The sequence below is a fragment of the Hemicordylus capensis genome, chromosome 3, assembly GCF_027244095.1.
Source record: "Hemicordylus capensis ecotype Gifberg chromosome 3, rHemCap1.1.pri, whole genome shotgun sequence".
Lineage (NCBI taxonomy): Eukaryota > Metazoa > Chordata > Lepidosauria > Squamata > Cordylidae > Hemicordylus > Hemicordylus capensis.
In genome coordinates this window covers 251,038,504-251,050,776 of record NC_069659.1, presented here as the reverse complement: position 1 = coordinate 251,050,776, position 12,273 = coordinate 251,038,504, and the positions used below count along the sequence as shown (strand labels likewise).

The 12,273-nt window shown below is 39.5% G+C and overlaps 1 protein-coding gene across 12 annotated transcripts in view; it reads left to right on the top strand.

Moving 5' to 3' along the window:
- The window catches only part of INPP5A (inositol polyphosphate-5-phosphatase A), a 402,494-nt gene that overhangs the window by 254,095 nt on the left and 136,126 nt on the right, over positions 1–12,273 (top strand). For all 12 annotated transcript variants that reach the window (XM_053307912.1, XM_053307906.1, XM_053307907.1 and 9 more), the window contains one exon: positions 1,997–2,116. In XM_053307912.1, the coding sequence (XP_053163887.1) occupies positions 1,997–2,116 (120 nt within the window). The remainder of the gene's footprint in view (positions 1–1,996; positions 2,117–12,273) is intronic.

The window sequence follows — 12,273 nt, the reverse complement described above, 5'->3', positions numbered from 1 at the left end:
GAATGCCTCTTCTAAGGTGGAGTCAGTTTTTAGAAGTACTTAAATTAAACATATACAGGCATACCTCATTACCCACGTATCCAGCATCTTCAGTCTTTCATATCTGTGGTCGGGAAACTGACATCCGACCTTGGCAAACATGGGGAAAGGGTAAAAAGGGTTAAATTCATCTACCTGCGGGTCAAGGAGTGGCTGGAAATGACCTCAGAAGTCATTTCTGGTCATTATTTTGAACATGGGAGCCATTTTGTGGCTTGTTCAGTTTAAAAAAACACACACCCTTTACCCCATGAACAATCACAAAATGGCAAAATTCGGACTTCTGGGGGTGCATTGTTGGACTGCTGGAGGCCCATGGAGCATGGTAGGGCACTTTTACTTGAGTTTTATTGCTGATTTTTGGAAAGTTTTTGGGCCTTCAGGAACTTAACCCCCGCGATCCCATACACCTTAATTCCTTGGTATCCATGTGCTCAGCATCCATGGCATTATCACAGAATGGAATCACCCATAGATACCAAGATCCATCTGTAATCAACATGTTTTTGTAAAAATGTGTTACTTGAGTAATCAAATATCCCTTTTTAGTTTATTAAGGTTTTTAATTCTGTTAATCTGATTAGGCTATTGATTGCACCCAGGTAATTTGAGATGCAGACTTTTAGATAATTATAAAATCGTGTTTTATTCCCGAATTGAAAAGGAAATAGTAATTCACACCCATTCCATTCATGTGCATTGATACTTAGTTACTAATTTATTTATTTTTTGTCTTTAAAAGATGAAAGTTCTTTTTTCATAGATGTGGGGCTGGCCTGTCCATGAGGCTGTCTGAGGTAGCTACTTCACGTAGCAGATTGGAGGAGGCAGGTGCTTAGTGGGGATGCCCTGCACCTACTTGCCAAATATATCAGCCCACCTCTGACTGGTACTCCACCTTACCTGATGGCATACCAGCTGCTCCCATTGTTGCTCCTGCTCCTTCTCTCCTACTCCCTTGATTTTACAAAAAGAAAAACTGCAACAGAGTGGAACAGGAAGTCTAGAGGAGAGAAGTGATGGGCTAGGGTATCTTCTGGGAGATATTCACGTCCACCACTTTACTCACCTCTTTTCTCCTCTGTCCTCTTCTTTAAAAAAAATCTCGAGAACAGGAGGAAGAAGAGTAGCAGCAGCAGCATTGGTGAACCGTCAAGTTAGAGGACAAGAAAAGGGGCATGTGCCACCAGGGAAGGCACCACACACCTCCAGGCAGCATTTTGCACAGCAAAGCACTGTGCAAGAAGTGGTAGTGCCTCACCACAGATGCTGGCGGTGGGGGACCTTGGGCTGGCTCCGCATAGATGCAGAAATAGTGTTTTTAATGATGATGTTGTTAATTCCTGAGTACAATTTGATATTTCGTGTATGTTGTTTGTCTGACTGTGATATTACATGTACATAGGAACATAGGAAGCTGCCTTATGCTGATTGGTCTGTTTAGTTCAGTATTTTCTACACAGACTGGCAGTGGCTTATCCCAGATTACAGGCAGCCTTGGAGATGCCAGGGAGGGAACTTGGAACCTTCTGCAGGCAAGCATGCAGATGTTCTTCCCAGAGCAGCCCCATCCCCTAAGGGGAATATTTTACAGTACTCACACATGTAGTCTCCCATTCAAATGCAAACCAGCTGGACCCTGCTTAGGAAATGGAACAATTCATGCTTACTACCACAAGACCAGCTCTCCTGGTCTTAAACTGATATTTAAATATTCATATTAAAAATGTTCAATGTTAAGCAAAAGCTGCTGGAGTTCTGTGTTCAGGAGAAAGTATGTAATGAAAGAACTTGATCCAAGTTAATTCCAATGATTTTGAATGCTTTATAGGAGTTTAAAACCAGAGTATACTGATCTGTGATTATTCAGATGGTTATGCAGTGAAACCGAATACTTTCTGTCTTGCTATTTGTCCTTACTTTATTCTGAGTCAGTCTTTTCTTCCTTTTGTCACAGTGCCTTTGACTTGGTAAACATTCATCTTTTCCATGATGCTTCCAATTTAGTTGCTTGGGAAACAAGCCCATCGGTTTACTCAGGAATAAGGCATAAGGCCCTTGGTTATGTACTTGACAGGTAGGTTGTAGACTCTGTTAGCTTCTTTTGTTCTTCTGTATTTTGTATTGTATTTCAGATTTAAAAGAATATTGTGGTTGTGACTTTTTAAAAAATGCAGCCAGTCTCCAAAGACCAAAGGCACAGATAATGAATAATTAACACAAAAGATTTAGGGGAGAAAAATGAAAGAGAAGATTAAAACTACAAACTGTTGAAACTCTAGAGATCCATCCTGTGTATAAACGAGCTTACTGGATAGGTCTTGCACTATGTCCTGAAAGTCAATGAATCAGAATGACTGAGGGCAGGCAAATTATTCTGTTGCTGGAAAACTAGGCATAAATAGCACATGTGTATTGTCCCTGCAATCCACAAATCACTTGCTCTGAAGTACAGTCTCCTTGGAAATCCCATTGAATGTATGGGAAACACTCTGAAGTTGATAGTTTGTGGAGTTCAGTCAGCATCCTGTAATAAAATGTTTTGAAAATATTTTAATCCATCTTCTATATATCATCTCTAATGTACACAACACCTTCTGGACATGAAAATGTTAATACTATGATCCAAAAGTAGGAAATTACTATTCCTGTTTTATACTGTTATAGGTGAAAAACTAAGGCTGACCTTTCACTTGCTAAAGGCCATTTAGGGGAACTGCAGCTGAGCTGCATGTGTCACTTCTCAATCTGCCAGTTCAATGGGTCACTTCTGCATATGCTTTATGAACCGTCTTAGTGTAGCTAGGTAGAACCTGTAGCACCAGGTTCAGATTGCATTTGATAACCAATTTAGCAAAATATAGGCATTTATAGTAGTTCTTTTATTGCAGCCATAGGCCAAACAGTATAGGTCAGGCTTCCCCAAACTGCGGTCCTCCAGATGTTGCTGAACTACAACTCCCAGCATACCCAGGCAAAATAAGTTGTGGCCAGGGATGCTGGGAGTTGTAGTTCAGCAACATCTGGAGGGCCACAGTTTGGGGAAGCCTGGTATAGGCATTTATAGAATAATTATTGCTAGATAACATAGTATCTTGAAATGGCAAACTCTGATACCCACCCACGCCCAGCTCTAAACTTCTCTTCTAGAAAGCATAACGCTAAATGCAAATCCAATATTTACTAATTAATGGCCAAGTCTCACTTCTTTCCTATACCTACTTTTCTTTACTCAAAATGGAGGAGATTGCTACTGGACTGCTAGAGAACAAATACGGATTTCAAAGTATGTTTTGAATGAATTTTGGCATATGGTTTTTGAATAAATTTTGACATATGCTTGCCTGGATATAATTTGTGTGCCCCATCCGCTCCATCTCTCACTGCCCCCCCCTCATAAATCCTGAATACAACCCTGAAACTATAGATTTGCCAAATATTTTTTTTCTAATTCTACTGTAGGAAAAGTACATTTTGAGTGATCTACTGGAATCCTTGTGGTTCATCAGTGTGTGTTTAAATTTACATAAGAGTGCTTGTTCAGGATCTCTTACAAGTTAGGGCGTCATTAGGCTTTGTTAAATGATCCTGAGTATATACCTTGCTTCAAAACATATGCCTTGCCAGATTAGATTAAGATCTTCCCAGTCCAGCATTCTTTGGAAGAAACCCAGCAACCAGAATATACTAGGTGGTCCACAGGAAATTGGCCAGTGGTCTACTGGTAGCCCATGATTGACCCTCTGCCCACCCCTGCTCCAATGAATGTCATGGTAACAGGCTGTTAAACCAATCACCTGGGAATATTTTATGTGTGCTCTTCAGTGGAATACAATTATTTTTTGATCTGAGATTTTCCCCTCACTCCTTTTGGTTTTCTTATGCTCTAAGGGGCCAGAAAGACCTATAAAGTACTTGTGTTCTATTTGTGATTTACTGGGTGCTTCTTTTAGATGTTTGTGGAATTTTTGGATCCCTCCAAAATACCCTGGCAAGGGTAAGGAAATTGTCTGGCTGCAATAATGTTAATTGTGGGTCAAAGATGTCATAGTCTTCTATCATTGAAATGTGACATTGCCAAAACCAGATCTAGCTCTCCTGCCTTTTAGAAAAGAAAACCCTCAATTTTAGGTGGCACTACCACTGTGAGTTTGTATTCACAGAGATGCTCATTTTGAGAGAGCAGCCAGCCACAGATCCGGACCTCCGTAGTGAAATGATGGGCTGCCCAGCACAAAAGGGGAGTTCTGTAAGAGCAGTGAATAATGGGAAACCCCTTTCATCAGCACTGCTAACCTTTTGGCAGCCACCAGCAAACTCTATTCTGATCTGCTGATTGGGGAGGACAATACACTGAAGCTCACTTTGAATGAATGCTACCACCAACAGTGCCCCCATTCAGAAGGTTTTGGGAACCATCTTGGACCATTGTCTGCCATCACTCCTTCAGACAGTAGGAAAAGGGAAAGTGAGAGCATCTATAGGAAAGAAAGTACTTCTTTTCTTGGCTTTTAATCTCCCTTTAAAGCTTCATAGATCTACATTTCCATCTGAGCTACAGGAGCAATGTGGTGCCAGATAAACACAGTAGAGAGTGGTTTCAAGCTGGGCCTTTAAATCCCCTTATCTGCATGCCCTAATAATGCAGATTTAGTGCTGTTAAAACCAGAGGCTGATAAGTCTTTTCCTCTAAAGCCTTTAAACTGCTAAAGAGCATTTAACAGCAATGCAGTTCAAGCTCCGGGAACAATACTGAGAAGGAAAAGAGTTTAATGAGCTAAACCCTCACTGAATGAAACTGAAACATCTTTTCACAGTTGATTTAAGTCGCTGTGGGAGTAAGTGAAACAGTCCTGTCTGCTGGATGCATCTTGGCCAATGTGAACACCAGTTAATTACAGCTATTTATGCAAGATTGAAGTGAACATCATAGACTGCATTCCATCTTAATTATTTACAAAAACAAATGAATGCAAATTGATTTCTTTTTAAAAAATGACTTTTAGTGGAATGAGAAGGGTTATACCTACAAAGAATGAATATGTTGTGTGTTACCTGAAGCATTGTAAGTGCTTTAATATTTTGGCTTCTTAAAATAAATGAAATTGAAAGAAATTTGTCAAAGGAAAAGTGGAACAAGTATACAGCATTAAATAATGCTTTCATTATTTAAAAAGTTCTGGAATAGTTTTGATAGCTGTTCACTACAAATTTGTACAAATGTAGCATTTTCTGTAATATTTTAAGCTTTCCCAGTTTCATATTCAAAGACTTATGAGAAGCATCTTGGACTCTGCCATTTTTTAGTGATTTCTATTTCATCCTGTCCTTATGCCTATAAACAGTTGCTTCCTATTAGTTACCATAATCTGGGAGATACGGTTTAGCTAATAGAAGCCCATACTTGAGTAAGTTGCATAGTTCTTGTTTATAATTATATGCCTATAGAGAACTTTGAGTACTTTGAATCAGGTCTCTACTCAGGAGCACGAGAGAGGGGTGAGTGGCAATGAAGACAATTTTGAAAGAGTAAGAAGTGGAGGATTGGGTCCTTAATTTAACATTCAGTGAAATTAATCAGGGTTATGAGAGTTTAGCAAAATTCTTCTCTTGTTGTCGATCTCTGAAATATTCCAAAGCTATAAAAAATATATTGGTATTATTCCTTCTAGCATGACAGTGCTTTTCTGTTTTGTCTTTGAAACATAGCTTGGCTTATTTGAACAGAAACATTTTTTTACATTACAACTGTGAAATCTTGGCATAAAGTCCCCCTTTGTGACCTTCATTATTTTCTCACAAATATAGTCCATTGTCACATAGCTGAAGTTAATTTGATCAACATTGGGACATTTAACTTTTATGTCCAGTCAAAGGAGCTGTTTCATGCTCATTTTGAGTATTCAAAAGAAATGATTGCCAGAAAAATAATGTTACTATTAACAATTCAAAGCAATTAGTTTCCCAGGGTGAGGCGATGTGATGCACAGGCTCCACACAGCAATTCTTTGTCATTTTATGGATGCTCATCAGTCAACTGTCACATCTTCTCAAAGACCCCTCCAGTCTAAATGTTTCTCTTTGGGCTTTTCCCAGAACTAGCAGCTGAATGAGCAGAAGAAAAGCTGCTTCGTTTCTAGGCAGAGGCAAACCTTGTGTTAAAGATCTGGGTCATTTGAGAAATTTGAGGACTTGGAGTGTTTGTAAACACTTCTTTATTCTCATTATTTATAAGAATATTTTAAAAGAGAAAATACTAATCTTAGAGCACTCTCTTCACAAAAATTTTTTAAACATAAATCGAGTGCATTTAGACTCTAGCCAGGTTCACTGGATCATATATATCACTTCAGTTTTAACAAAATATGTTTTTCTTCATACTGAATAAGATTGCAACTTTTAATTAAATGCATTGGGCTCTTCTCATTAACATTGCAGGCAGACTGCAGGTTCTATCATTGGCATCTTTGTACCATATCCTTCAAAGTAGAAGTCTTCTGACATTGTCTTGTGACTCTCTCTTTGAGAATATGTACTATATTCTCACTCACTCACTCACTTATATTAGTGCAACCCTGTAGGTGCTTGACACCACTGATCAGAAAGTAATGAATGTTTGGTATTCACATAATATAGACACACAGAGCACAATCCACACACTGCTACACCCCCATTCATAGCAAATAGTGTAATGCAGTAGCAGGGCATGGATAATATAATCCGAGGCCATACTTTAAAGAACCATGTTCCTGGCTCCATACACCCAACATAACCAGGGGACCTTCAAAAACAGTTTTTAATGCAGCGGAGTGCACAAGTAAACCTTTTCATGCACTTAAAAGTTTTACTGACCTTGGGGCATAATCTGAAGATTTACATTAGACTACCTTACTATCTCACAGGTGGGGGGGGGGTGCGAGGTGAACCTAATGATATTCAGTTCTGTTTCTGAGGGCATGAATAAGCTATTGTTATGAATTTGTATATGAGATGAAACACTAGATTTTGAGGACTGGGTTTTCTCTCCCATTCCTAGATTAAATAGATTTTTTATTTATATTTCAGGCAGTGACCTGGAACATAGGAAGCTGCCATATACTGAGTCAGACCATTGGTCCATCTAGCTCAGTATTTTCTTCACAGACTGGCAGTGGCTTCTCCAAGGTTACAGGCAGGAATCTCTCTCAGCCCTATCTTGGAGAAGCCAGGGAGGAAACTTGAAACCAACCTTCTGCTCTTCCCAGAGCGGCTCCATCCCCTGAGGGGAATATCTTACAGTGCTCACGCTTCTAGTCTCCCTTTCACATGCAACCAGGGCAGACCCTGTTTAGCTAAGGGGACAAGCCATGCTTGCTACCACAAGACCAGCTCTCCTCTCTCCTGGTTCATACTATAGTTGCCACCTAAGCAAAACTGGAAACGGTGGTTTCTAAATCTGTTTTGGCTGCATACTATAGTTACAACCAACAAGGAACTGAGAGAAGAAACTGGAGCATATGAGAGAAAAGAGGCAGAGGAAATGTATGAGTCCAAGGCACAGGCCCAATAGCCAAACCATCATTTGGGCTGTGATGTCAAAACCAGGTCATTGTTGCCCTGATCTATGAGGGCATACAGAAGCAGACTTCCAAGTGCCACAACTGTTGCTGGAACGGCACTGCATGTACAGATTCTTCTGGCTGTATGCCAGCTCATTCTCTCTAGAAGGTTTCTGTGTTCTTTATTTGCACATTCCAAAATCCTAATTTGGGACAAAATAGCAAGATTTTCATCATTTAATATTTTAGATCTGATTAGATTTTCTGTTCCTTGTAGGCACCAAATCCGTAGAACTGAAGTCCCTGGAAGATCAGGGACATTCACTATGCTAAACCATTGCAATATTGTCTAACCTACATTGAACATTCGATCTGATCTGTCAAAGACAAAACCTTCACAAGTTTTCCCTATGATTTTCCCCCCAGCTTCTACCAATAATAGAAACATGTTATTTTATTCTACGATATGTTGAGCATTTAGGCCATTTCACCCATTTATAAAGTTCCTGTTATGGTAGCAAGTGTGGGTTTGTTGGTATATGTATGCACTTTATGAAGCTACAAGTCACCATCACTTTCTGCGCACTTAGAGTGGAAAGCCAAGTATGTTTCATGTTAATTCCTACACAGAAGGTCCTTTAATAAACACACAAACACATGTGAAACTCTCTTTGGTAAATCAAGGTGTGATTATTATTCTCTTGTTTAACTTCTTTTGTTTTGATAATCTTGAACTTGGCATGAATTTACCTGAAATTATGCTTCCTAAAGCGATTAGTAGTAGGTAACTGGTCACTCAACACAGGTTTTTTGGCATTGCTTAATTGAAGCAGCTAAACACAGACTAGTCTCATGCCTCAACACATGGATTTATTTTTTCAAATCATGAAGTCATTCTTGTGTGTGAATTGCTTCCCCACAAAAGCATTACCTGTGAAGCATTTATAGTACATGCATTTTATTACAAGGAAATAATTCACACTTATAACATACTCACAATAAAAGTAGAGCTGTGTTTTACTGTAGCAGAATTGGCAAGTACTTATATCATTATACACAGCTAACATTACACTAGGCGAATGTCAGTGTCAGATAAGATCATGGTTTTGTCAATAGAAGAGAAATGCCATTTGGACTGAAGAGAGCCAGTTTTCCTGCTCTAAAAATTGATTTTTATAGCTCTTCTTGTAATCCTTTCCCTGAATTACATATATTATTGATGTGGTCTTTGTTGAAATCTTAATATCTGCTGACATTGTAATTAATTTTAAAATACAGCTTTTTGTTGTTCATGTGGCACTATATTGAAATTAAAAGTGAACTCGCATATTAGTTAAACAGACCTGGCAAATGTCCTGAGTATTAAGATGATTACCTAAGCCTCTTGACAACACCTTTCATCTTGTTGTTTTCTGCCTGACCTTTTGAAATGTTTTCATATTATTAATAGGTTTCAGCTATTATGTCAAAAAGAAAGAGGTTCAAAAATATGATAAAGTTAAGCTTTTTAATGTCAGTATTACAACATTTCAGACATGCCAGTGAAAGCACTTACATTAGGCGTCTTCCAGTTACTCTTAAGCTGTCACCAATTAAATTTTCTTTTAAAAAATGGATTGTTGTTAGACTGCCTCCCTAGATATATACTACAGGCTATATTCAGCAACAAATGGAATAATAATTTAAAAAGGACAAACAGTGCCAGTTGTTACAAGAGTTCTTTAAAAATCTTGAAGTAGAATGAGATGTTAAGGAAAACACATGATTGTTGCTGAAAACAGCAGTCCTGCATATCTCCTTTGTACCATCTAGTGCTATGAAGTGAGTGAAGTGATAACAGTGTGCACTTCTGGGTGCTGCGCAGTCCCCGATCCCCACAGCCCCTACCGGCTCCGCAATGGAGCCGGCAGTCATGTGGGCCAGCTCGATCATCTGTGGCTAAGCCCACTCTCCATTCAGACCCGACAGAAGCTATTCTCACTGATCGTGAGAAGAGCTTCATTGTCTGCCTAGCACTTAGACTCAGCACAGATCATGGAGCCTAAAACAGCAAGGTTGCTGGATAAAAGAGTTTTCATTTTTTAACAGTTACTCCTTCTAAATACCTTCACAAAAAGGAAAGCCTTCACCATCTTTAGGACGTGCAGGCATTTAAAAAACAAACAAACAGGGATGCTGTACTACTCCAGCGTGTGCTCTGAAGCTCCACCCCCACCTCATGTGCTCAGAATTTCCATCCCCTGTCCACAGTTACAGTGTTTGTCTGCAGAGACAGACACTGTACTCGTGAACAAATACTTCCCATGATACCAGCGGAATGGGAAGAATCTGTCCATGACTACAGCATTTGTTTCTGCAGACAAATACTGTAACCATTGACAGTGGGGGCTTCTGAGCATGTCAACATGGGGGCAAGGCTTCCGGGTACATGCTCACAGATGCTGTATGTGCCCGCTATTTATAATGCCTGAACAGAGCTTAGGGTTTTATAATGCCTGAACAAGGCTCAGGGACTGAACAAGCCTTCTCAGGGAGATTCATAGCTGTGGCACCACAATAGAACAAGCCCTGTCTCTTAGTAGTGACCAAGCTAACTTCCAAAGGTCTTAGCCCACAGAGCATGACTTTTTCTGAAGCTCTAGTGGTTAGAGTATTGGACTAGGACGGGAGATCCAAGTTCAAATCCCCATTCAGCCATGAAACTCACTGACTCTAGGCCAGTCACCTATCTCTCAGCCTAACCTACCTCACAGGGTTGTTGTGAGGGTAAACATAACCATGCACACCACTCTGGGCTCCTTGGAGGAAGAAGGGGATATACATGTTAAAATAAAATAAAAATATTGAAGGATATGCTCCTATAAGTATTTGACAATCTTATTTTTATTTATACTCAATGTAACTCCCTACTTCTTCCTTATATGTTAACCCACTGTTGTTAGAAATGTTTCCTTTTTCTTTCATCAATATAAAATGCAAACTCTTCTATCCAGTAACCTTTCTCTGACCTTTGTTGTGATACTATATTGGGGCCCCTTTCTTGTTGCTGCAAACAGTGGGGATTTCTCATTGCATGTATGCAAATGTTTCTATTGTTTCTACTTCTGAACTTCTTTCTCAACATTCCAGTGAAGACACAAAATGTCAAAAAAAAATTCCTTTTGCATGCTGAAACCTACCGCCGCGTTATGTTTACAAGATTAAAACAGAAACGTGCTCTTGGTTCTGAATTTAGGTTAACTTTAAGTAGGGCAAAGAGTTTAAGCAAAAAACTTAGGAAAAATAGCATCAAAATAAAGCAGTTTGTTTATGATTCAATTTGGTCTCCTCCCCACCCATCAGCGCCACAATATTGCTTGTTTAAAACTCATTTTTAAAATGAAAGGTGTCACGTACATGGCATGCCTGTCTATAAAGACAACCTTATAGGTTTTGAGATATCTTTATTTAAGTCTTCAAATTTAACGTGCAGGACAGGACCTGCAGAATGGTAGAAAGATCCCTTTAGATTCATTTTCAAGAGTTTTTAAATTTTTTCTCAGTGTCATTGCTGAACTCACTACTGCCTCTCAAATTCTGTCTGCTAGAATCAAATATTCATCAACTATTTGCTCAAAATTATTTTGTGTGTGTGTGTGAGAGAGAGAGAGAGAGAGAGAGAGAGGGCGGGCAGAATAATTGCTTTTATTATTGTGGTAGAACATTCTACATTGCTGTTTCATCTCACTGCTGTCATTGACATACATGCTACATACATTGCATCACTTCCCAGAAATGTAGGAAAGTATACATAAAAGTATGCCTAATATTAAACTTTAACCTCTTCAAGTTTCCCATATGATTTAAAAAGTGTCTGCCTAAATTAAATAATTATTACTTTCAAATTGTTCCTTCCCTAGAAATATAACAATGCTCCTCCTTTTACCTCCTTCTTTTCATCCAGTTTGGCCAGAGGTTGGGTGTTTTGTGTGTGTGTGTGTGTGTGTGTGTTTGGTTGTGTTTTGTTCAGTTTTTTAAAAGGGAAAAGGGGGGGGGATAACCCTCCTTTCAGTGGTGTCAAGCTAGGATGAATCGGCCAGGGGAAGCATGTTTATAGACTGTGTGAAGAACTTTGTCTTTGTGTGGGAATGTTGGTGACACTGTTACTGTTTGCCTGAATGAACTGTGATGACGTGGCTAATAAGGTATCCTGCTGAGCGCCACAGCAGGCCTTTCTCAGACCTCCCACTTAATTCTATTCAGCTCCAGCCCAGTGTAGCTAATTTTTCCCATTCCCTCAATTCTTTTGGCCCCCTTACAAATAGAAAAGTCAACTTTTCACACCGAAGGCGAGATAAGTGCTTTAGGAAATAATCTTGTAAACAGAATGTTACCTTCTGACCTGCAGCTGATACCTTGACTTGGGACAAAACCCACCAAGCTATTGCATTAGACATGGCTATTAAAGGAATAATGCAGCTGATCCTCCTTACAAAGTGCCCTGAGAAATGGTTTAGCCAGATCACTGTGCCTCTTGTCACACTGAATCATGTTCAGCAGCTCCCCACATACACATACCCACACACACCCAAATAGCTGATATTTAACGGCTCTTCTCCCCTACCCCCACTCCGCCACCATCTTCTGCATCCTGTCACTCTTATTGGCAGTTTATAAGAAATACATGGTAAAAGCAAGCAAAAGTCAGTTATGTCCC